Genomic DNA, 27,851 nt, shown 5'->3' with positions numbered 1-27,851 from the left:
GCAGGGGATGGCAGCATGTGGGAGCTGAGAGAGCTGTGAGCTGTTACCTGGCCTCTGCAGGGGCTTCATAGGCTGTGAAGAAGCTGCTTCTGTTCAGGATTCAGAGCAGGGAGAGGCTGGCTGATGGAGCTGGCTGTCCTGGGAGATCCTGCAGCCCCTGCCTTGGGTGAGCATCACCTCAGCAGCAGGGTGGGGAGACCCTGGCACAGGCTGGCCAGAGAAGGTGTGGATGCCCTTGGAAACATTCACAGCCAGGTTGGACAGGGCTCAGAACATCCTGGTATCCCTGCTCATGGGGCGAGGATTGGAATGAAATGGTCTTTAAGGTGCCTTCCAACCCAAATAATCCCAGGATTCTGTGATTCCCAGTCTTGATTTCCCAGTCTCAAAAACACATCAGCCCCTTCAGAGCCATCCCCACATGGGAGCTCCCATGCTCCACACCAGGGCCTCAGACAGGCAGGAGATGAACCATGTGGGGCCTGACATGCTCACCCCTTTCCAAAATAATCTTCCTTTGCCAAGCCTCCAAAGACAAGGCTGAGTCACCTCCACAGACCTCAAGACATGCAGGGCAGCTGGCCCTGGAAATTCTGCAGCCCATTTGTGCAGCTGGGCAATGGAGACTGCAAAGGGTTAAAGTCCCCCCACCTCTCCCTTCATAAGCAACATTTTTTTTCGAGGAACTTTGGAGGTTCAGAAGGAGCCTTTAGGGATAGACAGCCACAAACTCCCTCCAACCTGCTCAAAGGAGAAAGGAGAGCTGATATTCCCCAGCCCTCCCTCCAGCCTATCCCTGGTACCCCTCACTGAGGATGGGGCCGGATCCACCCTCCTCTTCCTTCTGTGTTTTGCAAAGCAGGTGTCTGGGATGCAGAGGTGCAGCGCTGTGCCTTGGCAGCAAGTGAGCCCGTCCCAGCTTGAGCAGTGCCAGTGCCACAGCTGAGGCACCTGGAAATAACCCCAGTGGGTTATTTAGGGAGCCTGGCTACGGTTAAATGACCTGGAGGTGGATGTGCAGCTGCAAATGCCGGCAGTGCCGCCCCAGCAGCACTGCAGCAGGCTCAGCCCATCCTGGGATCGGGGTCACAGCGCCTACACCCCGTTCCATGCGCTCCCCGGAGTGACCATCCCATCCCGGAGCTGCCGGCGCATCCTGGAGCCCAGCCTGTTCCCAGGGATCGTTACCAGGAGCTCGTGTGTTTGGTTGCAAACAGAGCGGGAGTGCGAGCCAGGCGCTCGTGTTTGTGTGCCTGCGGTTGCTCAGGCAACTCGGGCCAGCCAGGAGCTGCCAAAACCCTCGGTGGCCATGGCCAAGCCCCCGGCAGGGCTGCCCTGGGGCACAGCCCCCCGTGTCCGGCCGGAGGGGCTGCGGCTGCTCGGTGCACGAACACAACCAGAGGAGCGTCAGTGCGGACGGGGTTTATTGCAGAGCCGGGTTACAGCGTGGGTCTGCAGCATCCTTTGGTTTGGGCTTCACGAAGGCAGCGGGAGGCCACGGGGACTCAGGTCGGAGACCTTTGCCGGTGGCCAGGCAACACCAAACTCTGCCGGGGCGCATCCTGGGGCTGAGCCAGGAGCATCCCGGCAGCTCCGGCACAAGCGGCACCGCAAGCGGTGGAGTCAGGGGAGCGCACGGGTGGGGAGGAAGGAGCGGCTGTGGTGTGACTGGTGCGGGGTTAAGGCAGGTCCCCGGGAGGGGAGGACAGGCTGCGGGCCCCGGGGGGACGGGAGAGGGTGCCCCGAAAGCCGGGGCTGAGGTAGGGAAGGTCTGGGTGCCGGCGGGGCAGGGGAGCCCTGAGGAGCAGTGCTGTTAGTACGGTGTGGGGCAGGGGTGACAGCACGGGGGACACAGGAGGGGCGGGGGGATCACGGCACAGGGTGGGCGGACGCACCTCCCCAATCCCCCCGGCGCTGGGCGGACATCCCGGCAGCATCCCTGGCCCCAGCGCAGCCCCCGGCCCCGCTCACGGGCACGTCCCAGGGCCGAGCACCGAGCCACGGCCGGCGCGCAGGGTCCGGGCCGCTGGCGCCACCGGCACCCGGCGCTACTTTTTGACTTTGGCGTCGTAGGTGCCCGCGTTCTTGTAGGCACTGACGTAGCCGCTGGTGTCCACGATGTTCTCCCGCCCGCTCTTGCCCTTGCCCTTGCCGCTCTCGTCGAAGCGCTCCTTGTGCGAGCCAGTGTACTTGGAGGTGTCCGTCAGCCTCTCCACAGCTCCCACCGTCTTGGCTTTCTGCAGTGGGGACATGGGAGTAAAGAAGATGCTCCATCCTTTGCCCCACACAAGCTCCTGACACCCACCAAGGTCTCTGCTGTGCCCCCCGTGCCCTATGAAACCCTCAGGTCCCCCCACTCGCCCAGGGTGAAGGGGTGTCCTAGAAATCATCTGCACTGTGGGCAGAGCTCCTTCCTCCCCTCCTGATGATCACTCCTGCTCCCAGCAGCCCAGGGGCTCCTCACTCACCGTGACACCCACGTTAATGGGCTCCTTCCCTGCCACCAGCTGGCAGATGGCTTCATAAGCCTCCTCTTTGCTCTTGTCCTTAAACCTCTTGGGAGCCAGCTCCTCCAGAGCCTTCTTGAACTCCTCGTAGTTGATGACACGGGCTGTCTTCCCTCTGCAACAACAAAACTCACTCACTCATGTGCTGCCACCAGCACGTCTTTGGGTCATGCCTCCAAATGGGATGAGCTGCATCAGAGAGACCCTGCCTTTGTCCTACACCACCCTCAGGTCCCTCAGCCACTTCTGAAATTCAGCTACAGCTGAATGGGCTGGGCTGGGCTGGGCTCAGCTGGTGCTGAGCTCCAGGAGGTTTTCTGTCACATGCTGTTGAAGTCCCTGCTACCAAAACCCAGGCATGGAAGCTCTCTAGGACTTAGTGCTGGAGGGGAGTGCATCCATTCCCACTGCTTCCAGCCTGCCTGGGTTGCCCAGCACCCTCTCCCCCCTGGCAGGCACCAATCCTGCACATGCACAGAGCATCTCTCCCTCAAGCTCCTGGTCCTCCTCTCTGGGGCAGCACAGCAATCTGCTCTCCTACATCCCCAAAACCTCCCAGTGCTCAGCTCTACCTGACCCAACCCAGGAACATGGGAATTCCTGAGGCATGTGGAGGAAGCAGGTTCTCCACCTGTCCTTGTTCCTGCACCCTGGTGTGTGTCACTGCGTCCCCAGGACCCTAAAAGAGTTCCAGATGCCTTTCAGCCCTTCAAGCTGCCCCTGGACCTCCATGGACCACGGTTGTCCCCAAGCTTGGGCACTGGCTGGCCCCAGGAAAGGGCCACATCACATGGGACAACCCTGAGCACCCTCCTCTGCTCCATCTTGAGAGATGGGAACCTGGCAGATCTAACCAGGCCCACACCAGTGCTTGGAGTGGGAGCAGGGGCACAATCTCACAAATCTGAGCCTCCCACCCCCAAGTTTGGGTTGATTTATTATTAAGTCTTGCAGAAGCAGCGACATGTCCCTGAAGGTGGAACACTGCAGGACACAGCCTGCAGCTCTGTGACAGCCTGGGCACACAGCAGGGGTAGCACAGCTCTGTGGGGACCCCCACACCCAGACACCACACCCTGCCCACAGTCACTTACTTCACCTTGGAGAAGACAATGTCCACGTCGGTGCTGGTGACACTTTTGCCATCGGTGACTTTGCAGTCTTTGCACAGCTTAGCCCAGTTCTTCCCATTCATCTCCTGCCCCGTGGCCTTGGTGTCACCATAGATGGCAAATTTGCGGAAGCTTTCCTCCAGGGAAGCCATCTCAGCGTTCCCAGCCATGGGGCTGCAGGACAGGGGCAGATGGGCCCGTCAGCACCGGGCTCCTGCTGCCTGCACTGCACAGCTCAGCTGGCTGCTCGCAGGCCCTCGAGGGCAGCAGGAGGAGGAGGAGGAGGAGGAGGAGGAAGGCTGGTGAGGGTGGAGACTCTGCAGCAGGATCGGGGTGTTGGCAGCACCTGTGGGGTTAGGTCAGAAGGCAGCCTGGGATGAGCCCCGAGGCCAGAAGCCAAGAACGTGTTTTGGGGAATGGAGGCTCCTGGTCGAGAGCTGCCAGCAGCGAGGCTGCCGGCTCCGGGGCTGGCGGGGAGTGAGTGAGCGCATCAGCCTGTCCCCTCGGGAGCACTCTCCGGGAATGACGCAATGCGTCCGCCTTCCTCCCGCTCGCAGATCAGGAGAACCAGCGCTCCGCCTGCCTCCAGCACCTCTCCCCTGCCTGCATCTCCCTGTGCAGAGCTGGCAGCACCTCAGCCCTGTGACCTGCCCCCAGGCGTGATGCCCTGCAGGGTGCCAAGCTGCCAACAAGTGTCTGCACTCCGTGGTGGCACTGTCGCTGCTGTCCCGTCCCCGCTCCCCGCCTGCCATCGCCTCGCCAGCCTCGCCTTGGCGGCTCAGCATCCCTCACACGCCCGAGCACCCACAGCATCTCGGGCAGGGCTGGGAGTGGCTGCAATCGGGGGAGCTCCAGCGCCCAGCGGGAGCTCCGGCAGCCGCAGGTGCAGAGCGGGTACCTCGCCGGGTGGGTGCCCGGGCGGGAGAGGCCGGGATGGGCTCCCCAAACCTCGGCGAGAGTCGGGAGTGGTCCCTCAGACCGTCGCTAGGGAGGATGGGCGTTGCCTGGCGACTGTCGCTAAGGAGGCGCGGCGGGGCGGGGATGCTCCGGTTCCTCCCGGCCCCGCAGCGCTCCCGCACGGCCCCGCAGCGCAGCCGGGCTCTCCCAGCCGGCCGGGCGGGCACTGGCAGCGGCTGCGGGATGCGGGGCAGCCGCGACCCCCGCCCGCCCTCCCCGCCGGTTTCCTCCCTCCCCGTGCAGCGGCCCCGGGACGGGCACCGGAGGGGCCGCGGGTGCTGGGGGTCCCGGTGGCTCGGTCACTCACCTGCAGGCCGCTCAGTCACCTCCCGGTCACTCGCTCCCCTCCCGGCGCCGCGCTGTGAGGCGGGCGGGGGCGGCCAACGCCGCCTGTTTAAGGCGCCGCCATGGTGACGGGAGGGGCCGCGCCGCCCCCGCCCGCCTCCCCCGGCGGCAGCGCCCTCGGGGCGGGGAGACCGAGCCCGGGCAGCCGACCCGCACCACCGCTGGGGCTCCTATTAAACCTCTCTGCTCCCCCACGAAACCCTACCGGCACTTGAGCGGGTCTTTCTTACACCCCACAGGGTCTCTCCATCACCCTACAAAGCCCCAGCCTTGTCCCACGAGGTCACTTTAGCATCCCCCGAGGCCCCATCATAAACCCACAAGGTCTCTCCACCACTCCTTCAGCCCAGGCTCCCCCTGGCACCCCTGCTGTGCTTTACCTTACAGCCCTTTCCCCTACCCCACACAGTCACCACGCCCCGCATAGAGGAACTGTCCTCTTGGTGGGTGACACCATGGACCCTGCCCAGGCCGAGGAGACGATGCCAACCGTTCTGGTGTGTCAGGGACTGTGGTGAGCACCTGTGGCCCAGTGAGACACCCTTGGAACAGCCACATGCCAGCACTGCCCACCCTGGCAGCCTGGAGCATGGCCACACGCAGAGCTCCCGGTGGGTGCTGCGAGCTGAGGCAGTACCCAAATATTGTGGTTGTCATGGAGCCCCAGCACAAGCCACATCTCTTACTCACTGCCCCACCCCAGCTGGTTGCCCACAGCCCGCTTTGATCCCGCTGCTCTGCTGGCATCACTCCGGGGGGCGCAGGGCACGGGGATGATCAGCTGCAGCACCAGCAGGAGCTGTGCACGGCCAGGGCACAGTGTGTGAATTGCTGCTGCCTTTGAGGGGCAAATCGGCAGCTTTGGGGACCGGGAAGTGGCTCAAACAGCAGTCTTTGGCACCCGTGGTCTGTCTGCCCTGGTCCCTGTGCAGAGAAGCTGCAGGTTCAGGACAGACACAGGTGTCCTCATGGCTGAGCAGTCCCAGGGCATCAGTTCTGCTTGTGCACCCAGAGCATTTTGCTGTGGGGCACAGCCCCAGTGACAACCTCCCCCTCTTGGCTGTTTTCTCACTGTTGCCAGTTCTCGAGTGGACAAAGTCACTAGCAACCAACTTACACTTATTCTCTCCCGGATTAGGGTCTGGAGACCTCCAGAGGTAACCACCAGCCAACTCTGAGAGTTTGGGATCACTAACTTTACCTCTCAGCCCAGAGGTGAGTGCCAGCGCTGGTGCCAGAGGTCTCAGGCAAGTCACAGCACCTGGCCACTTTGAATGGGCCCAGCTGGTCAGACACATGTAGGACCCCACTTTATTATGCCCCCCAACCAATCCTGGGGCCCCTCCATCAGGGGCTCCACAAGAGCTGCTCTCTCACAGCCCAGCCAGAGGCAGGGTGGCAAGGACATCTGGGAGAGGACAATCCGGAGCGGGAAGGGCAAGTGTGGAGGCTCATCTGATGCCAGAGTCCAGCCAGATCTCTCCAAGAAGTGTTTTTCCTCTCTCTAGTTTGTCCTGGTAGAGCTCAGTCATGACCAGAGAGCCTGGGAGCTACATGGAGGAGGTGGCACCAGAAGGACTCTCCTGATGTCACATTCTTCCTGCTCCTCATACAATATGAAAGCAGGTTCCAAAGTGCAGGGGGTTGGAGGTGGCAGTGCCTGGCTGTGAAGTGGGAATTTAAACCAGACTCTGTGCAGGCCAGCAAGGACCCAGTTGTGTCATTCCACCTGCTGAAGGTGGGAATGAGCTGCAAACTCACTCGTTTAAGGACAGGGGAATAACTATTGCTACACAGAGGAGGGTGGTTAAGTCTTGCTGAAGGTACAGCCTTATCCTTATCCTGCCCTGCAGCTCCCCACCAAAACAGGTGTCTGGCTCTGCTTCCAGCTCTCAGCTCCAGGCAGGAGCCAGGTAATGGCAGGAGGATCCAGCAGGACTTGGCAGCGGTGGGCAGCGTGGGAGTCTGGATCCTCCGAGCTGGCAGCAGATGGAGGAGGAGCTGGACATGTCTGCAGCTCCTCTGTAGGAACTCCAGCTGGTCCTGGGGCTGCAGAGCCAAGGAGCCAAGCAATGGCACACGGGGAGAGCCGGGTAAGGGGGGCGGTGAGCCAGGCTGGTGAGTTGTGGGGTTGAGCAGGTCAGGTTTCGGTTCCTAAGGGCTGCGGTTTGTTGTGCGTTTGTTGTCACCGTGACAGCCCTGTTGGGATGGAGCGTGGTCCTTGGCCGGCTCCCGCTGTTCCTCATGCAGCCCGGAAAAGGAAGCCCGGGAGGAGGCTGTGACTTGGTCCGCAGCCCACGGGACGGGCAGGAATTGAGAGGGAGGTTGCACAGGTCCTGTGATGTGGTGGAGGAGCATGAGCACGGCTCAGTGCTCAGCTCGCCGGGAGCCTTTCCCTTCTAACCAAGGTCAGGATGTTCCCAGACTGTCTCCTGCCCCAGGGACGTAGTGAGAATACTGCAGCGCTCCCCGCAGACACACCGAGGCTCACACACAGCTGCATCCCCGAGGTGCAGCTTCGGTGCAGGGCTGGTCCTGCCAGGACTGTGTCCCTCTCCCCATCCTCACACAGAGTTCGGAGTGCTGCGACCGCTCAGGGTGCAGCTCAGAGCTCGCACAAGCTCTGCGCTCACCCTCATCGTCTTTGCCCCCCGCTTCCCCCGAGGCTGGGCACCGCAGCCTCCCGGGACTCATCCCGTTTCAGGAATGAGTCTCTGGCTCGGCCGTGCCTGGGGTGGGATGAGGTTATGCGGGAACGCCGCTCCTCTAGCGCGAGTTGCTACAAAACAGAGGGAAGTGTTTCGGAGGTTGTGCAATATGTACACGGTCACCCCAGCAACAGCGCGTCCACAAGGCATTAGCGGGGCTCAGCTGCGGCTGCGGGGTCCGTGCCGGGAGTGCCACCGAGCACGAGCTGCCGCCGTGCCATGCCCGGCACCGGGCACAGCAGCTCGGGGAAAGCTCCATCCTCTGGCAGGAACTTCCTTTCTCCCACCCCGAACTCAAGGCAGCTCATTGAGATGCTCTCAGGACGTGTCAAAAGCATCACAGAACAGACTCCTACAAAATCATTTCCCAAAGGAAGGTCCCCTTGACTTCAAAGAGGAAACAAGGAAACCTGAGCCAGGCTCACAGATGAAAGTTAGCACGACGTGCATCCCATGCCAAGGCAGAGGCTTGGAGCAGGCACTGCGGGGCTGGCACAGCTGCCACACAATGGCCAGGGACCACGACATGATTTCAGAGGATTGTGGAAAGCTGTCATCCTGCAAATCATTGAAAGCCACAGTTCTCATGGTGGAAACAGCTGGTCCAGGGCACTGCCTCCAGCTGATGGGAAAGTCCACACCCTGGCAAAAACCTCTTATTTCGTGCTGAAGAAGGTACTTGAGGATGTCAGACCTCAATGTGTCTGCAGTGATGGGGAGCTGAAGGCATCAGGACCTCAGCCCAGCTCTCTTATGGTCTTGGGCTGCAGCCTGTGGTCATTGCAATGCTCTGCTGCTGAGCCCAGGACTGCTCTGCCCACATGCTGGACTCTGCAGCAGCACCCCAATGGGAATTACTCCTTTTGTTTACTGCCACAGGTCTGCTATGGACATTCCTCATGCAGAGCAGCAGAAATGCTATTGGAGCTTGAATCTGCAGGTCAATTAAAGGCACAAGAGGACAAAACCAAAGATGGGAAGGAGAGTCCAGGAGCTAAAACTGTCTCACTCTCACCATTTGCACTCTTGGGTGCCCACTGTGCAACTTCAGCAGTGCTCCTTGGATGTGGCTGTGGCAAAAACGTAAACCCCAGCCAATTTCAATCAGCACATGGTACACACAATCCTCCTGCTGCCCTTGAGGTTTAGGAGATCAGAGTCCAACACTGGCAGTGCTGGGAGCCCATCCTGCTGGAGCCTGGCTCTTGGCTCAGCACCCAGCTGCTTCAGTGCACAGACACAGCCTTGCATGTTTGGCAGCCTTGAGTTATTCAGCAGAGTGGAGCAAATGTTCCAGCTGAAGGCAGCAGAAGGATGTCCCTGGACATCTGATAGCCCAGGAAACCCAGTTCCCCTCTGCCCAAAGAGCACAGCAGCCTTTCTGCAGCACAGTGCAGAGCTGGCTGGGCCTCCTCCCTCTGGTGCTCACCCTGCTCCAGCACAAAAACCAGGCTGGGTTACACAGAGAGAAGAGGGTCTGATCCCTATCCCTCGATGGGAGACACTCCCATCTAACACCCAAAAGGCCCTGTGGAGAGGGGACTGCTGTCATCCCCACATCAATTACAGTGCTGAGCCCTTCTGGGATTTGAGAGGCTCAGGGAGAAGTGAACCAAACACCCTGGGGATCATCAACAGGGCAGAGCCAGGAACTGCTGCAAAAGAAAGGAAGAAACTATTTAGCAAAGAATATAGAAAATTTTATTGTGGCCAGAGCTACTGAAGAGCTCCATACATGATTTTGGGACTGATTCTGCATGGACAGAATAAGAAAACACATAAGGTCTGCTCAGGAGCAACTGCTGAAGAGGAATTACCAATGCTTTCTGGTGAAGGGACAGTTGGCCTTGGAAAACCATGAACCCAGCATTGCTGCAGGACATAGTTTCCTTGGATGACATGAGGAGAAACAACAGGAAGGACTTTGTCTAACAGGGACTCATTGGTGAGCAGTACCCTGGTCTCTGTAGACCAGTGCCATGTCTGCTGGCCCACACTCACCTGCATATCCCAAGGGTCACACTGCCAGCAGGCACCATTGGCCACAGCAGGAAAGGAAACTGCAAGGAGTGTGACCACAGGCCAGCCCTTCTGCAAACTGAGACAAAATTACTTCAACAGCTACACGAGACTTCACTTTTTCTGATCAACAGATTGTGTAGTTTGATGAAAAGTCAAAGCTCCTCATCCCAAGGAGACAAAAATCACACAAGACAAGAGAATGGTAAGGCAGCCCTTTAAAACACCTCCATGTCTTTCTCCCAGGCTAGTCTCTCCCATCAAGGCTGGGAGTCCAGCCTACTGTCCCACGTTGATTGTGCCCACAGTGCCTTTGTCCCCAGATCCCCTGTCCTGCTCTGACTCAGTTCCAAGGAATGCTTGCAGACTGAGCTATACAAGAGGAGAAGAGCTTAGCTTGACTCTCACAGCACTCTGCTTTGTCCTGTCCTTTCCTAACCCACACCCACCATAGCCTGGAGAAAGGTCAGTTGTGCCTTCCATGCATCAAAATGTTTGGAAGGGTGATAAAGACACCCCTGGCTTCCTTTTCTTTGCTGGTACACCTGTTTGTTCACAGCACCAGCAGTGTGCTGTGCTGGGGATTGTCTGGAAATGTGCACCCAGCCATGCCAGTGCTGCTGCTCAGGGCTCTGCCAAATCCTGTCAGATATGGCCATGCTGGTGGCAAAGCCCATGGAGATGTGTGTGTAGCTGGTCTGGGCTCTGAGACCAGCTGGCTTCTAGGCACATCTGGGCTTGCTGGAAGCCCAGCCTCAGCACTCAGCCAGGAATCTGGAATGGGGCATGCTGCCTGGGGAAGCCTCGAGGGCAGGGAGAGCACAGGAGCTGTAGGAGCTCTCTGCAGCTCACCCCCAGCACAGGGTGCTGTGGCTCGAGGCACTGGCCATGTGCCCCACTGTCTGCTGTGGGACCTTTCTGCACTACACACACCTCCAGCTTGGCTGTGGACTAATACAGATCTGGCAGCCCAGGAACTGGAAAGGTTTCAGGGCCTGCTGTATCCCAAAGCTTCTTATGAGAATGCTGCAGCATGGGGTACCCCAAACTGGAAGGGAAAGAGGAGCAGGTCAAACTATGCTGCCTTACAGAGAACTTGCTGGTGGCAGACTTGGCTTGGGGGTGCACAGTGGAAAGTGGTATAGGGACAAGGCAATCCTGAGGTTACTCCCTGACCACCTGCTGAAGCTCCTGAGCATGATCCAAAGACTGACAGGGTGTAGGCAGATGGAAATACAGCTTTCAGGGTGCAGGGAATGGCAGAGGTGCAGCCTTGCTCTTCCCCATACATTCTGTTGGGAAGATACTGCAGCACCAGTGGGCAGAGGGCCAAGAGGGACTGTCCCTTTCCCAGGGAAAGCACTTGAGCTCTCTTGAGCAACAAATCTACCTCAGGTTTGCCACTTTGCTGCTTCTTGCCTTTGGTTGAGGAGGAGAAATGTCACACTGCAGGCTGCCAGCACGTGCACAGTGAGGGGTGGGTCCTGCAGCCTCTGCACAGCACTAGCTGCTCCCAGAGGCCATGGCTTTGGAAGGGTGATCCCTAGGCCGCTGTGGTGCTTGTCCTTATGTCCTTTGAGCATGGATCATGTGTGCCCACATGCTGCTTGCTGGTGCATTTTCTGTGGTCAGGCTCGGACGTGCTCTCACTGGGCTGGGGCTGAGGGACAAGAGGTTCTCCACTGCTCTTACTTACAAACACAGAAGGAATCTTAGAAAAAAGTTCCAGGTCTCGTTCCACGCGTCGATCCTGCTGGCAGCTTCTCCTTTTGACCTTGTGCTCAGAATAAAAACTCTTCTTCCTGACTCCTCTGGGATTGTCTGTGAACAAGGGATAATGTTGAGAGTTGCCTGAGTTATTCTTAGGAGGCCCTTGAAGGACTGGGCTCCCAAGGTAAGTCTGAGCCACAGGAATCTCATGCATGGACTCAGCAGACTCTGAGTGATAGTCAGCTGGGAGTCCTGCTGCCTGGAGGAGGCCCATGCTGCTGGGGGAGACAGCAGCTCTCACAGGAAAAGCTGGTGCTAAGAGGTGAAGGCTGTGGGAAGGTGAGGTGGCAGCAGCTGTGGCTGGGAACTCTGCAGATGGAAATAAAGGGAGAAGAAACCTTAAGGAGAGAGAGATTTCTCAGCCCCACAAGGATATCAACAAGTCCAGGAACTCACCTGTGGCTGATCCACTAGTGTTAAAGCAAATCATATTTTTATGCAAGATTCAGCAGAGAAGCTGACTGGTGCACTCTCACCTGATGGGGGATCTGGAAATGAGGGTAGAGGTGTGGCAGGTCCTTTAGATCCACTGTCCATTGCTGAGGAAGAAGTTTTCTGCATTTTCTTTCTTCTTTTCTTCTGTTGCTGTGAAAGCAAGTGACCCAAGAGAAGGTAAGTCACATCACCAGCCCAAAGTAAGGACACAACTTTTTCACATTTTACCTCTTTTAAGTTCTTCCTGCTTGGAATAATGAGTGCTAGGTTTAACCAAAGTCCAATAATATTTTACTGTTTAAGACTGAGCTACCAGGAAGCAGTAATAGAAAGCAGGCATTTAATGAACAAACCCCCACATTATCTGCATACAGTGACTCTCTCTGTGCAGATACCCTTAAGCTGTTGTCTTATAGAGCTGGAGGTTGTAGGAGACACTGGTCACTTGCATTTGTAAAGCCAAACTAGAAGAGGGGACCAACACCCACAGAGCACAGGATATCCCAAGAAAGGGACAGCCCTTGTCCCAAATACAGTATAGATGAAAACCAGTTTTTCTTTCCATCTAGATGGCAAGAATGATTAATAAGCTTGGAGAAAAGAGGAAAAGCACCACCACCTGCCATTTGAGCAAGAGGGGAGAGCATCTGGATGCAGATACCTGAATATCAGGAGCACAGTCCAAGACTTTGGGGAGCTGTCCCATACACTCAAGCTCCATATCCACACATACCATCTTTCCCTGGGCAGGTGCTTTATTTGAACATTTAACTGTTGGATTTTGCTCTACAAAAACATGCAGAGCTTCTTACATCAACAAAGCAGTATAGTCAGAGTCACTGAGCTGCACTGGGGCAGCAAGGCATTGGATTGCAGCTGTGTTACAGCTGTGAGCTTATGAAGGGACTGCAGGATAGCTCTGATCACACCTGTGAGCAGAGGCAGGAGAACATCACCTGGATTTGGTGACTGCAGGGCACAGCCACAGCTGCAGACACACACTGAGGGGAGGCAGAGCCTGTGTGAACAGGGGCTAAGCACAGCCTGCTCTAGACTGAGCATCCCCAAGCACCTGGGTGGGCTGTCAGCAGCAGTTTGGGTGTGTGGCAAATCCTCCTTACCTGAGAAGGGGCCACAGAGTGAAGAGATGGGGACTCAGGGGATGAGCTCTGCTTGGGGTCAGCTCCTTGGTTATGGACAGAGAGCTTTGGAAAGCTAAAAACACAGCAGACACACAAAGTGATTCCCTAAGACAGGACTTAAGTCTGATGCCCTCTTTGCCTGCACATACAGATCAGGCTGATCACTGCCTCCCCTGCCTTACACAGCATTCCCAGTAAAACTGCAGGGGAACTTTTCCTGAACAATTGTGCAAAATAAGAAGGAAATCCCCAGGGACACAAGTTAACAGGAAAGGACTAATTAAGAGTCAAGAATCCTGTTTTCCCATGAGTGCTTGCCTTCTGATAAACTTGTAACTCTTGTGATGCCTTTCTCTACAATCTCAAATCATGTAACTATAATGAGCTCAATAGAGGAGTTATAGGACAGATCAGCCAGCCTTAAAGGAATTTTAATATTAAAAATTAATATAAATCAGTTTCATATAGCATATTTAATATAAAACAGCCTAAAGAGAGTATCCTAGGAATGCTATTTTCCCAGGAGAGGGAAGGCAAGTATTCTTGCAGGTATCTACCCTCCTGAAACTCAAAGATTTCACCATGCCTTGCTCAAAACACTGGTGCCCCCTTATCCCTCTAAGTACTTTTGTCTTAGGGCCCATCAGTGACCTTGACAGCAATTTTCCATTCACCACACATGCTGCTGGGAGAATCTTACCCTCGACTTTTCTCACCTTTTTCCTGAAGTTACTGTTGAGAATTCCTCTACTTGAATTCCAGGGTCTGTATAGCCATGATTACCTGACAATAAATCTGCTTTCTGGGGAAAAAAAACAAACAAACAATATTTTGAGACTAACATGATCACAGGAGAGAAGAGGGATTTTCATTACAGATGTACTTTTTCTCCTCATGTCAGACATCTTTTGTCCTTACAGGCAGCACAGCAGGAAACTGCTGCTTAAGAAGATGGAAAACCAAGATTGGCACAATTAGAAGTCTTTGATTAATTAATTTAGTCCAGTCAGTATTTTATGTGACTCAAAACCAAATCACACTTACAGAGATCAGCTTAGTCATTTTTTGGGACCACATTCAAAATACCACTTAAAGCTTCCATTAGTTACAGAGTTCAATCTGAGGAGCTCTGCAGTGAATGCAAAAAATGTCTTTTAAATGCAAGATGGAGGTGAGGAAAACGGAAGCATGAAATATACAGGTAAAACATAAAGGGTTTTCTACTTCTTGAATAACCCTGTATGGCTAAGACCTGCTGATTTTTAAAAATGAATGTGATATACTGCTTATTTGACTCAGGTATGGATGAGTTCACAGTAATGACAGCTGAACTTGAAAACTGCATATATTCAAACACATTATTAGAATAAACCTCCTAAATCCAAGTGCTGCATTACAGGAAAGGAACCCCAGTTATCCCTCAAAAGCACCAGGTAAGATGGTCAGAGTACCAAGGGATGAGGAGTATGAAACCCTGTTATCAAAAAAGGATAAATCATGCTCAGTAGAACACTGACACCACTTACCAGCTGCTCTTAAACTTGAATAATCATCAAGAGAACTTCTTCATAACTATTTCACTGTTCAGTGATTATAAAGATATTTCAAAGTAACTAAAGCAACTTTTAGGTTAAGATGGAAGGAATTAAAATGTGATAAGCATTAGCTTCAAAAATAGCTAAAACAAGGTCATGAAGACCAATTTTTATGAACAGCCTGATCAGCAAATTTGAGAAAATGAAGTCAAAGTTGGACACGGCACAAATGGGTTCCTGAGAGATCCAGGGCCTCTGCACTTCAACAAATTCATAAACAACCAACAAAAGAGCAGAGCAGTGAGAAGCCTGGTGATGACACTCCCTGATGTAAGGCATTAAAAATGAAAGCCAGCCACAAAGAACTGCAGAAGATCTTTGCAATGTTAAATTACAGGCTGGTAAAATGGCACAAAAATCAATATTGCTAGAGGTAAAGATGGAAAGTGAAGCACGTGGGAAAAGCAGTACAAAGCCACAGACTCTGAACTAGAAAACAATTAATGGAGCTGCACATTCAGTGGTACCCAAGAAATCATTTCAGATGTTAGGAATAAAAAGGAAAGGCAAATAAAAAGAGAAAAAAAAATATTTCATCTGTTTTATAGGTAGTAACATAACATCTGAAAGTATTTGGTTTAGCAATCAAGAATGTTACTTTCTGATTTAAAAATTTATCCAAGAGCAGAAATTTACATGTATTTCAATTGGAACTTGTAACTCAGGTCAGATCATTGCTCATCACCAAGTGAACACAGTGTACACAATGTCTCCTCACAGCTCCTTGGGACATTTACAATCAAGATTTACATTCAGGCCTCGTGCACCTGAGTCACAAGGGAAGGAGACCAGACACAGTCTCGTGTCACTGTGAGTGTAGAGGCAGGAGATGCAGGTCTTTTCAGAGGGAAGCAGGTCATGGCTGAAATGAGCTGCAGCAGGAGATATCCCACTGCACAGAATAACTGAAAACAATCAAGACTCAATGTCCACAGCACACAAACAGGACTGCAGAAGTGGCATTTCAAGGGAGCTTAATAAATGATTCATCTTGAGAATAACATGGATAATTTCTTTCCAAGCAGGGAATGAAAGAGCCTTTTAAAATCCATTTTGTTCATTTCAGGCTTCTATAAATAATGTAGAACCAAAGCAGCCACATAAATGAAAGTAAAGTATTAGAGCTGACTACGAAAACAAATGAGACTCAATCAGTAGAAAATACAATGTTCTCTCACAGTTTGACACAAGCTACAGCCACAGCACAGAGTCCAAGCCTCCCTCTGCTCCCAGGCACTTAACAGGAGAGTCAGAATCCTTCCACTGCAGCACCAAGACAAGCCCACTTTGCAGCTGGGTTGTCAGGATGCAGCTGCTGCTCCTGCTGAAAGCAGACTGCTGGATTGACAGATTGCCCAAGTTCTGCCCCGTGCAAATCCTGGCCACATTCACCAAGTTCTGGCTGTGACCACCCCAAGGTCCACCCCAAGCCCAGGATGGATTCAGCTTCCTTGCCCACTGCAGCTGCCCTTATCAGCCACTTCAGTGTCAGGAAGTGCCCTGAACTGCTGTCTGTCTGGAGGGGAAACATTATTGAACAGGGAAAAAAAAAAAGTTCTTGTCTCAAGGAAAGTGGGTCTGAGGCTGAGAGTGAAGACAAAGTTTGTCTTACATCAACATTGGAAGAAAGAGACAATACTGAAAATGTAAGGGAAGCTGAGTAAAATCTGTGTTTAGTATTTAAACTCAAACCCCACCAACCTGAATCAGTTTCCAAAGCAAGTTCAAAGCTTTAGGAATGTGAGAAGAATCACATCCCAGCTGGCCTCATATGAAAGCCAGCTCCCTGGCATGAATGCAATTATGCACTAAAGCATAGGGTTTGGTTTAGTTTATATTTCTTTGGACTGCAAATGACTACAGAAAAATGGTTACTTGCACATCCTGCTTTAGGTATGGTAATAGAAGCAAAGGCCCAATGTGTCCAACAGTTTTGCATTTCTTGTGACATCTGAACCACTTAATTGTGCAAAATTAGGGCTCTTACTTTGTGGATCCTAGAAGTACATAAGGATCCTTTATCCTGAACAAGAATCCTTTAACCTGAACATAGCCAAAGACCAACATGGAAAACTGAAGCCAAAATCAACACCCAAGCTTGAATAAGGCTCAAAAACAAGCATTAAAGGGGAAATGCCTGTTTCTTCTTATTCCCTAAAATGAATGAACAGTTCAGACAAAAGTGGGAAGAGGATGATTTACATTTTATGCTTACAACATGTTGGATCAATTACAAAGGGTTGCAGTGTTCAAGCTAAAGAAGGCTGTATTCAACACGCCTCACAAAAGGCAAGTCACTTGGTGTCCTCCTACTCCAATCTATTTGTTTGTGTTTATCTCTGGTTGCTATGTAAGAAACAAGGAAAATCTGGTGGGTTAACATTTTTCTTAACAATGTTACTGGGCATCATCCAGTCTTTCTTGTTCCCCAAGGTCCTAACTGCAGTCCTGAAACACTAAACTCCTTTTCACCTTGCTGCTTCAAATTAACCATATTCACACATATCTAGATAAGAACCAGTGCAGACAGGAGAACATCACTGAATGCCAACATCCCAAATGTGCACAAACACATGAAGCCCATACCTGTGCAAATACCTTTTCAGTATCAATTAAAATTCAGTAACTAGATGATTAGAGCTAATGCTTTATTTTTAATCTTCATAGTAAGTAAAGCTCTGTGAAACAAAGTGCCAAATATTTTTGTTGTTATGGAAACCTCTGTTTAAACTGAAAGTTCAACTTTTCCAAAACAGCAAAAAATATATATGAAAAGCTAGGGACTTCATATTATACAAAACTGAATGAACTTTGCTTTGATAAGGAAGAACTGTGGATTAATCCAGAGACATTCCAGTATCTCTGCAGAGAATATCTACAGGATGAAGCTTGTATTTAATTAATTTCTTATGAAATATAAAACTGCTTGTATAGTAGATAACTTACTTGCATAAAATGAAAAGTTACACATAATTGAGCATCACAGAATAATTTAGACTAGGAAATTTCTAGTTCAAGCCCCCGCTAAAGTCAGTACAGAATGTGTCCAGTCAAAATTTGAGTTAATCCAATAATTTAGTTTGCCTTGTAGCAAAATAAATTACACTGAATGTCTCAATTCAGAGCCTGATATATCTGCCTCTGCAGAGTCTAGTAGCATTTAAGAGCTTGTAGAACTCTTTTTAAAGAGATATAGATCAACATCATGATAATAACAAGGACCCTTATCATTATACAGACTAATTTCAAAGAAAAGCAGATATCTGGGTCATTTCTGAAAAACTTATGTCCTTTTCACTTTGAAGATGGTTAAATTACTGGTGTTATTAGCTGCTCAGTGATTAGCCCCAATTTCTCCAGCCCTAGAGCCTGTCTCATGTGGAGTCATGACACAAGCCCCAAGATGTGTAGTGCCACCCCAACAGATGGTCCTGTCCTTTTCAGGGAGAGGATTCTTCCCACTCTTCAGTCACCCTCATTTGTGCTGAGCCAGGGATTTATGTGACTGCTTGGTGAACCAAATGGGAGGGAGCTGGGCCAGCTCAACTATTTTTTTAATAAAGTTTATTGTTACTCAGATGAGTTTCCCCACCCTGTCCTAATGAACAGCTGTGCTGGCACAAGAGACAAGATAGTGCAGGGCCCAAAAGAAGTGGTGGAGGAAGAGAGTGGGTGGGATTGATTCCTTTGAAAGCTGTACTTGCTTACACCTAAAGTGTTCATGGAATTACAGGCCTTGCACTCTTTCACATCCTACTCAACTCCATCAAAGCACCTCTGAAGTCTTACCTCCAGTAACTGCCTTTAAAATATGGAGCTCAAGAAAGTGAAGCAAAGTTTACACTGCAAACAAGCAAGGCTGTTTTGGGGAAATGGATTGAAAGTAGGATGAGTACCTGATTGGGTCTCACTTGGGAGGAACAAGAGTCCTGTTTCTTGTCTGCCTTGTCTGGCTGCTGCTGGGGACGCTGCTGCAGGATGTACTCATATGTAGTCAGCTTGTGCCACACTGGAAGGGAAGAAAGAGACCTGTCAGCACAGGAAAGGCCCCACCCTGACTGCACTTACACAAACATGCTGGATAACTATACAATCAAATAGTAACTATAAACATGAAGAAACTGATCATCTGAGCCAAAAGTACCTGTGCACTGTACATCCTACTATATCCTTTATTACCACCATTACAATGCTTTCTCATAGTCCTGCTATTCTGAAGTGTCATAGAATGGTACAGCCTTCTATACTGTAGTAATTTGTTCAGTTCATTTCAGGCCAAATCCATTATTCATGCCCAATAGGTTTAAGATTTGTACTGTACAAAAGCTCAGTGAGCAATCAGAAGGTATGTGGTGCTAAATGGAGAGAAGAAATTGAGCAGGTTAGTGTGTCCTGTAGTGAATGAGACACTTAATGTGCAAACCAGTGAACATCAAATGCACAGCTTGCCTCATGCCAAACAGGTGTGCCCAGAGTTCACATGTCCCTGACTTTATGAGCTCTCCAGGTCCCCATGCAAACACATCTCCTTTCATGAATGACCAAAACATGTGACATTTCTGAGCAACTTGGTTTCTTGAGACCCAAAAGAGTCCAAAACACAGACATTCTTCCCATTCTGTCCTCTTCAGTATTTTTAGAGAATAAACCCCAGAAATGGATACAGAAGGGCTTTAGTGCACAGCCTGGTAGTTATTCCTCCTCTTTTACAGAAGCACAGCAGTTAAAGCAAATACCTAGAATCATCTGGACTAAAATCTCCCCTCTGTCTGAAGACATTTATATCACTGATGTCTCACCTCTCAAAACCATGCCCTAAACACAGGACTACTTCCCAGAGAAGTGAGGGAAAACAGAGGAGAGGTGCCCCTCTGCTAAAGCAATCACCTTACAAAGAAATAAAATTCAGGATCCATTTGGCCAAGAAGAGAGAACATAGAGATGAATGTGAGTCTGCAGCCAAGTGATTACTTAACAGGGACAGTGCAGGGTGCTGGCAAGTGCTCCTAGAATGGCACCCTTCACTTTCTTTGAAAAACAGAATGTTGCTTCATAAGCAAAGGCCTATGAACAATTTTTAATTTGAATTTGTTGGTTTCTGAATACTTACCTTGTAACTTTTAAAATATTTTATTAGAGTTATTTAGTTAAAATACTGCATTTTCTGGCCAGGTAACACTGCAGCACATAACATGTAAAATATAATCAGTCTGTGAATAACTCTATATGCTTTCTTATATTCCTACAATTTTTTTCTTTTTATACTGTTAGCAGCCTCTTGGTATTGAAGAAAAAAATATTTTCCCTCCAAGCTTCAGAAGTACCATGCTTCACCAAATGCCTCCAGAACTGAGTCTGAATCAAGACTAGTAATTCTGAATACATGGACCTACTATTTTGAGAATAACCTACTTTCTTGGAGTCATCACAGTGAGTAACTAAAATCTGGAGAGTAACTCTGAAATTTTCACTGTGCTTGTAACAAAACTAGATAATAAATTTTAATAGTCATACCTCACTTAAGCCTAAAGGTAGTACCACTCACATGGGTGCTATTTAATTTCTGTTATTTAATTATTGTAAAACAAAAAGGTATATGAAGAAATGCTGACCAACAGTAATTCCATTGGAATTGGTAAAGTGTATTTTGAGTCCCAAAAGAGGGAAGACAGTTCATTAAAACACTGTCTACCTTAAAACATTCAGAAGAGACTATTGACAATTACAGGTATGAAATAAGAGGAGTTTAAGTTCAGACATACTTTGTCTCCCTGAAGCCCAGTAGTAAGTGCAAATGCAGTGGTAAGGGCAATGCATACTCATATGCAGCACATCATAAAGGCTTCAGTGTGGTGACACTCCTCCTTCAAAGCAAGGGCTTACACACTACATTCTGCACATCTGGGAACAGTTTCACTAGGGCAGCAGATGCAATAAAATGTTAAAAACATTAGCAATAATTCTGTTCCAACATAAGATGGAAGATAAAGATTTAAAAATAGAAGTAGAATTAAAAGTAGAAGTTAATTTAGCTTGAAATTTATTCTGAAAGAGGAAAAAGAATCACTCCAAGACAAGAGCAGCAAAATCTGAAGCCCAGAGCACAACTAGCAGCACACACAGAGGTTTCTGTCTGACAGATAAAGCAGGTCATTTATCTCAGGCAGGGAGCACCCTCTTGTGGAAGCTGCACACAAGCACAGGATAAATACCACCCGGGATTAAACAGAATAATCCTTTTTCATTCAGAAGAAACCTTCTTGGAGCTTTGTTATGCTTTTTGTCTTTCAAAAGTGCTAGATCAACCTTTCAAATCTCCAGGCAGTGCCATTAACCCAGAAAAACCAACTGTTAATTCTACCAAGGAAGTAAAATTGCAGCACGTCCAAATTTCAGTCAAGCTCAAAGAGGCTCTAGAAGAAAATGATGATCAGTGTCCTCACTGAGGGCACTGTCCATGCCAGCTGGGGAACACTCCTATCAAACACTACACTTCAGCAGTGCAACTGTTTTGCTTCTGGAGCCGTGCTGGTTTGTGCTGACCTAGTTTGTGTTGGCATCTGCAGGTCTGTTGACTGAGAACCTGAAAATCCATCCAAGGATCCTCTGTAATCTCTGTCCTCACTTCTCTTCCACTACATCCCTTCTTTCCCACTTCTGGCACTGCAAATGTAAGATCTTTCCCTATCATGACTTTCATCAGCAGCCAAAAAGCATTGGCTTAATTATAGACGATGCCTGAAAAAAAGTTCTTGATGCCCACCTCTACATGAAAAAACATAAATATCCTTTCTTGACAGGGCAACAGGCAGCAGATCTAAAGAGAAGCCTTTCTGAAAGCCTCTTCCTCTGAATTCCACAAATCTTCTTGTATCAATATGGTACAATTTCCATAAAGGGACCTTAGCCTGGATGGCAGTGCTCCAATCTGAAATTTAGCTCCATACATCCGCATTTCTCTGGGGTAAAGCCAAAAACAGTCTCTCTCACACAACAGAAGTACTGGGAAGCACTGTGAGAAGACTCACAAAAGGCAGATATGGAGTCAATCTGAATCTGCCATTGCTGGCACCAAGCTGGGATTGACCAGTTCATCCCACTTGGACTCTCCAATACCTTTCCATATGCTTTCAGTTTCAGGACAACATAGCTTAAATATGGCTGCAGAGGCCTAACACAAGTCCCACATTACAGATGCACTGATAAGCCTACCTGGTACAGGGGTGAACTCAGAAATATAACATTAAATCCAAATTTTGCACATTTTCAATGGCAATCTTGCACAATGGGTGTATAATTAGTGACATAGTTGAACACACAGCAAATGCAGGAAGAGTAGAAGATAAGCAAAAATGAAGTGGGAGTGTAGATGACAAGCACAAAACACCTACAGAGATAGATGTGAAAGATCAAGAGGTGGCCCAGCAGGATCACGGTCACTAGGCTCAGAAGAATAAAAATCCCAGCTGTCACCAAAATGGCAGGTGCCCGAGTCTCAACAGGAGATGCAGGAAGAAACACAAACCAGCGGTCCATGTGGTTCTTCAAAGCTGTAAAACAGAGTTAGAGGTAAGTAGATTGTCCAGGTATGAATTATCTCTAAATAAACTTTACAGTTGGAAATCCTGTTAACTCAAAAGTAGCTGCAGACCCATTGTGCACTGGAAGCCTAAGAAATCTGGTATCTGCAAGGCTTTTAGTAAGAGCAATCAGCTTTGTAAGGAAAGATATTCCATTTAGCTGAGCATAGATACTCTAACAGAAATATAAAATTGATGCAGTAAGGAATGGAGTTCCTCCTCAGTGGAAGAGCTCATAGAATCCAAACCCTCATCCAGACATGCTGGCTGATTCCCAGGATGCTCATGTGAAGCACTGCTGTACCATCAAAGTGCTGGTCAGAGCGAAGCACCGCGGGGTCGATGAAGAACTCCACAAAGACGTAGAAAGCAATGAGCAGCAGAAGCCCCAGGCCCAGAATGGCAGACAGCACACTATTCAAAAAGAGCCTGCCAGGAAAGGGAGAGGTCTCAGTGGCTTCAGTAACATCACACAGACAATTCAATACCTCAGCCCTAATAAAGATAGAGATAGAGACAGCTATCTCAAATTACTGTCATGCTTTCTTATGCCTATGATAGATACTGGTGAACAGCTTTACTCATTATTTGTTATTCTGAGGGACTAAACGGTGACCCTTTAGTGCAACCATGGTTACAGAACAGTCAAGTATATCTAGGACAAAGAGCTCCCTGCACAAAATCTGAAGGCAGTGTAACATGGCACCCAGCAACACCACCACTTTGCTTTCCATGGGGTTTAAGTGCAGGAAAGAAAATTGAGAAGCATCACTGACAGTCTTCTTAATCTTATCTCAAACCTGGCATGGATTAGAGGTCTCTATATGCTGCTGTGAGTCATGCCAACTGGCAAGTCTTGTAGGGATAGCACATGATCTGAATGCAGGTTGTTTCAAATTGGAACAGCACCATCATGTTCTGTTCCTACTCCAGCTTTCAGAAGCACTAAGGACACTCAATTAACATCCTGTAAGCTTTTCCAAATACTAAATAATAACTCTATGTTCTCTGTTTTTACTTACAGATGTACAGCTACAACATTCTAAGTTTAGGAATTTTATCCCTGGTTATTTGAATGCCATGATTATGCTTGTATTTTCCATCTAGTTTTCTCAAGACTGATTCTATTCAGCCAGGGGATAAAATAAAACTGGTTCTGCATGGCTAAGTACAGACTGGACTGACATACAGGAGAACCTTGGAAAGAGAAGGAGCCACATTATTGATGCAGTGTTGTGCTTCAGCATTGGTAAGAATTACTCTTACCAGTAATTCCTCTCTCCCACACAGTTGTTGAGCCATTTGCAGTGATGATCAAAGCCACACACACACTTGTTGCAAGTTCCACAGTGCTTTGACTTGGCACTCCTGCCAAAGAAAGGGTGGCATCAGCATGGCAGCACCAGCTCATTACTATGACTTTTCAGTGACTCAAACACAGAGGGATACAGTAGGAGAGATCCTGGTAATAGTGAGTAAACCTTCTGCATTAGGAGTACTTAATCTCCCAAATTTATCTGGCACTGCTGGACCACAATCTCAAACACTACAAAATTCACCTTTCATTGCACTGCATGGTTTTTAATTTGGAGATTGCTGAATTCTTATTTGAATTCCTTCAGCAGTACCACACAATTTGATCTAAATGCCTGCCTTCCAAGAATTTCCTGCAACTGGCCAGCATCCAGCCAGAGACAAGCACATACAGACACACACACACAGTTGTTACACACTGTTAGGTAAAACACCAACACCCAGGGAACATGGCACACTACAGCCCTCTCCACACAATGAGCAATGAAATAAAACACAGAACCATGTGCACATTTGACAGAAGGCCCCTACCCAACTACCTGAACCCTGCCACAGGATGAAGCTTAACTTGCACTGTAGCAGCTCAATTTCAAATTTATAGTCTGACATTAAGGACTAATGGTGAAATGCAATGGTGAAGAAGACAGAGCAGTAGAAAGAAAAGATACTTACACATCTACATCACAGACATGGCAGTGATGGTTCTCAATGACATGTGCATGTTGGCTACGGTTGAAGGTGGCCAGAGGCCCCAGATAGTTTTTTTCTCGCACATTTGCATCCGCAGGATCAATGGAAACTGCAGTAAGATGAACAACTAAATGGTAGATAAAACACACTCCTGGACACTGAAGTACACAGTTAAGGATTTAACACAAGTCTTTTAATCTTTAATGCACAAATCCCACACAGATGAGAAATTTATGGCATAGAATTAGAAATTGCTGCATAAGTGATTGTACCTGAGCTTTAATCTGAACTTTATTGATAGAGATATTTGCCTTGTAATAAATATTCTCTGGAAAAAGGTAACTAAATCTACAGGAACATCCCTCCTCATTATGTACTACTTTGCCCTTCAGAAGCATCCTTCCTAGCACAGAATGTCTTCAAAAGTTACCTGTGCTTACCAGAATCTGACCCCAAGCACAGATTGCTGACATAGGTCCAAGTTTCTTAGTCCATACAAACTCCTTGGAAAGGAGCATGGTTAAGGCTGTGCACATGCCCTTTCACTGGACCAGACTTCCAAGAAAAAAAAAGGTCACATCAAGGAAGCAGTATTGATTACCTTGCTTTCCTTTTCCTTAGCATCCCAAGGAAGAGGAGCACACCTTTAAAGCAGGCTCCTACAAAGGACCCAGCATTTGTCATTGTTTCTCTACACCCAGATGTGCACATCATTGATCACACTAAGACCTATGGAAAATAGATCAGTGTAGTAAGTTAAAAAAGGAGACTCTGAGAGGTCCAGCTCACTGGAGTTTTGATGGCTGGTGGAGCAGATCAGGAAGAGATTTGCCTTTGGCACTAATAGAAATTAGTGCTTTATTAACTGGAAGCAAAACTTGATAAAGTATCAATCTGTTGAACTGAGAGTAACTTTAGATTGCATTATTGATATATTTGGCACACAAATTCACAAGGTTTGAACTGTGGTAACAGCAAGGATTTGAGCAAGCTAAGTAGATGTAAGACCACTGAGCTAATTATATTAATATCTAAATCATGCAGGTATAAAAACCATAACAATCATAAGCAAAATCATCCCAAACATATCAAAGACTTAGAGGCATCCATGTCAGATGTATAAATGATGTAAGTGCACACCCCATCTCTTTAGAACAAGGTCTGGTCTTGAGGAATTCCCTTCCCTGGGCACAGGTGATAGTACAGATGGCACTGGGAGCACTGGCATCACTCCCCAGCTGCTCCAGTTTGAACAAGCCAAGTGTCTTTGCTTGCTGTGTCAGCTGCTTCTCCTCCAGACCCTTCACTGCCTTTGTTAGATGTGTACTAAAATGCTGATCAAGAGTGTCCCATGAGACTCTGAGGTTCACATCACACCACCTTGTCTATCACTTCCAGATTTTCTACTGAACACAGGAGAGCACCCAGAGGGAACATCCACTGTGAGCCATCACAAGCAACCCACCATAGAACCACGAGCATGTCAAGCTGCCTTTCATGACTCACCCAGTCAGCACAGAGAGGTGGGGCTGCCTTCACAACAAGGATGTTTCAGGAGGTGCTTTTGTTGTATGACTTCCCTCAAACCCTGCAGCACACTTGTAAAAGAATAATATAAAGCAAAGGAGACACATAGGCAAAAACAACAGAAGAGCATTGGAGGCAAAGGTAGTAACCTTAATGCAGAGTGATGATGGAGACAAGCAGAACATTGATCAGTGATCTAAGGTAAGGATCTCAAAACAAATGTTTTTTATGGTCAGGAAATTATCAAGATGATGATCACAGCTCAGAGAAACATTCTGGTTCAGGTGCTTTTCTCCTATGCTTCCTGTGGTACCTAACAAGCTGTTAAAACCCGCAGTGATAGTTTGTAGCAGCCCATGTTCTCCTGTGGATCCAAGGATACGATATAACCAGCGGGCAGCCAGTGGCGGGGCAGGAGAGGAACCAGGATTCCAAAGCCAACCAGAGCAAAGAAGAGGAACAGCAGCCAGGCAATGACCTGGAACAGGTGCAGGGGCCAGCTCCAGCCATTTCTTCGAGCACGTTGGACCTTCACCTCGGGGACAGCTTCACCCAAATCCTCTGGAGCTACCTTATTATGAGGTTTATTGCAGATATTCATCTACAGAAATAAAAAATGGAAACCAAAAAGATGTGATACAAAAGTACTGTGACTGAGCCCTGGTGGTGGAGAGATGCTCCAAGGCAGACAAAACTAGAGACTAAAATGATGACACATGTGAAGAGAAAGAGCTCTGAGCTCAGAAGCAGCTGCTCCTTTTTTCAGTTTGTGGTGGATTATTAGGTGCTGCTTTTCACTTGCCACAGGGTAGAGAGTTTCTAACAACAGAGTTGGGCTGCTCTGCTTCACAGAAAACTCGAGGTAGCAGGGAGAGCAAAGCATCAGGGGCAGCATCAGGGGCAGCATCACAAGACCAGCACAGAGGAGCTGTGCTGGACCTGAGCTGACTCGAGGTACCTCTGCACCACCCTCACCCTTCCTTAACAACTGAAGAGGATGTGAAATTAACGCCTAACGTGACAAACAGCTTCAATCAGACTGATTAACGTGCACAGGAGAGTGAAGAAAGGAGGAGGTCTCTGGCTCACTTGTGGTATTTTTGATAATGGTTGCAGTGCCAGAACAATTCCACAGGGCTGGAAGACAGCAAGCACGGCAACCTGCTGAAAGAGTGAGCAGGACAATTCCAACCTTGGTATGCCAACTGCTCTTCAGTCCCTGGAAAAAGGCTGGAAATGTCTTTTTGGGTCAACTGGTAGAGGAGTGGGTAAGAATAGAGAATATAATTCATGTTCATCAGCACGGTCTAATCAACAAGTAGCTGGAATAAAAAATTCCTTACTTTGCCCTTTGAAGTAATTAGCAATATCTGCCTGCATTCATCACTTAAGTTGCTACATGGCAACTGGCTCATCACTGATGAGAAATCATTACCAATCGTGTAATCCTTTCCTCATTAGGCTGTTGAAAACTTGCTCGTGCATCACTTAGAGCTACCTGTTACAAAACCCGCAGTGGGTATGCCCGGCACGCTTTATACCCAGCTCCAGAAAACACTGAATATAAAAACCAAAGCATGAAGTCACTATTAGGGTAGACAAGAGAGGCACCGGGACGCAAGGGCAGCGCCGGGGCCCGGGCCAAGTGGGCAGTTTCCCGAGCAGCCACTCTGGTAAGACCCCTCCCGCACTCCACCACCTCCCATCCCTCACCTTCTCCCCGCAGAAGCTGACAGCGGCCCCGGGCCCGCCTCATGCCCAGGCAGGGCGCGGGGCCCCGGGCTGAGGCCTCCACGGCAGCTCCGGGCGCCTCGGCGGGCCCCGGGCCGCTGCGCTCGTCGCCATGGCAACGGCTACGGCGGCGCGCACGGGGCAAAACGCGCCGAGCGCGATCGGTCCGCGGGGACGCGAGAGGAAGGAGCGAGGCTTCGTCCTACAACAGCACCGGGAAAATCCTGCCTGCGACACTCCCTTCCAAGGGCTGGCAGTCCATACAGACGGGGAAGAAGATGCCCAGTGAGCCAGAGGGGGAGGCTGGTTGTGAGCTAAAGCCATCCCTCTCCTGGGAAATTCCATTCCCTATTGTACCGACCAGTCTTTATGGCATGAAAATGTAGTATTTTTGTTTATATATGTGTATATATATATAT

At 49.4% G+C, this 27,851-nt stretch overlaps 2 protein-coding genes and 1 long non-coding RNA gene across 5 annotated transcripts; 1 reads left to right on the top strand and 2 right to left on the bottom strand.

Moving 5' to 3' along the window:
* Window positions 1-1,407: 1,407 nt before the first annotated feature.
* On the bottom strand, window positions 1,408-5,012 carry TPPP3 (tubulin polymerization promoting protein family member 3). 2 transcript variants are annotated; one of them, XM_079316063.1, is made up of 4 exons: window positions 4,884-5,012; window positions 3,602-3,793; window positions 2,469-2,622; window positions 1,408-2,237 (listed from the first exon to the last, which is right to left on the bottom strand). In XM_079316063.1, the coding sequence occupies exons 2-4, from the start codon at window positions 3,787-3,789 to the stop codon at window positions 2,049-2,051; spliced, it is 531 nt and encodes a 176-aa protein (XP_079172189.1). In that variant the 5' UTR covers window positions 3,790-3,793; window positions 4,884-5,012; the 3' UTR covers window positions 1,408-2,048. The 2 variants fall into 2 exon arrangements, with proteins under 2 accessions (XP_079172189.1, XP_079172190.1); XM_079316064.1 differs by having other exon boundaries at window positions 3,602-3,965; window positions 4,884-4,994.
* Window positions 5,013-9,307: 4,295 nt separating this feature from the next.
* On the bottom strand, window positions 9,308-27,567 carry ZDHHC1 (zDHHC palmitoyltransferase 1). Of its 2 annotated transcripts, XM_079316062.1 has the most exons (12): window positions 27,415-27,543; window positions 26,754-26,865; window positions 26,084-26,302; window positions 24,157-24,332; window positions 23,437-23,538; window positions 22,475-22,599; window positions 21,982-22,140; window positions 18,487-18,599; window positions 13,712-13,797; window positions 12,975-13,068; window positions 11,895-12,003; window positions 9,308-11,469 (listed from the first exon to the last, which is right to left on the bottom strand). In XM_079316062.1, exons 3-12 carry the CDS (start codon window positions 26,300-26,302, stop codon window positions 11,192-11,194), a joined length of 1,461 nt encoding a protein of 486 aa, XP_079172188.1. In that variant the 5' UTR covers window positions 26,754-26,865; window positions 27,415-27,543; the 3' UTR covers window positions 9,308-11,191. The 2 variants fall into 2 exon arrangements, with proteins under 2 accessions (XP_079172188.1, XP_079172187.1); XM_079316061.1 differs by lacking the exon at window positions 26,754-26,865 and having other exon boundaries at window positions 27,415-27,567.
* Window positions 12,056-14,208, top strand: LOC306806914. The gene is made up of 2 exons (XR_013775605.1): window positions 12,056-12,603; window positions 13,920-14,208. It is a non-coding gene; the product is annotated as an uncharacterized lncRNA (long non-coding RNA).
* Window positions 27,568-27,851: the final 284 nt, after the last annotated feature.

Source organism: Erithacus rubecula, assembly GCF_903797595.1.
Source record: "Erithacus rubecula genome assembly, chromosome: 12".
Taxonomy (NCBI): domain Eukaryota; kingdom Metazoa; phylum Chordata; class Aves; order Passeriformes; family Muscicapidae; genus Erithacus; species Erithacus rubecula.
The sequence above is the reverse complement of the archived record's forward strand: the minus strand, read 5'-3'. Positions and strand labels throughout refer to the sequence as shown.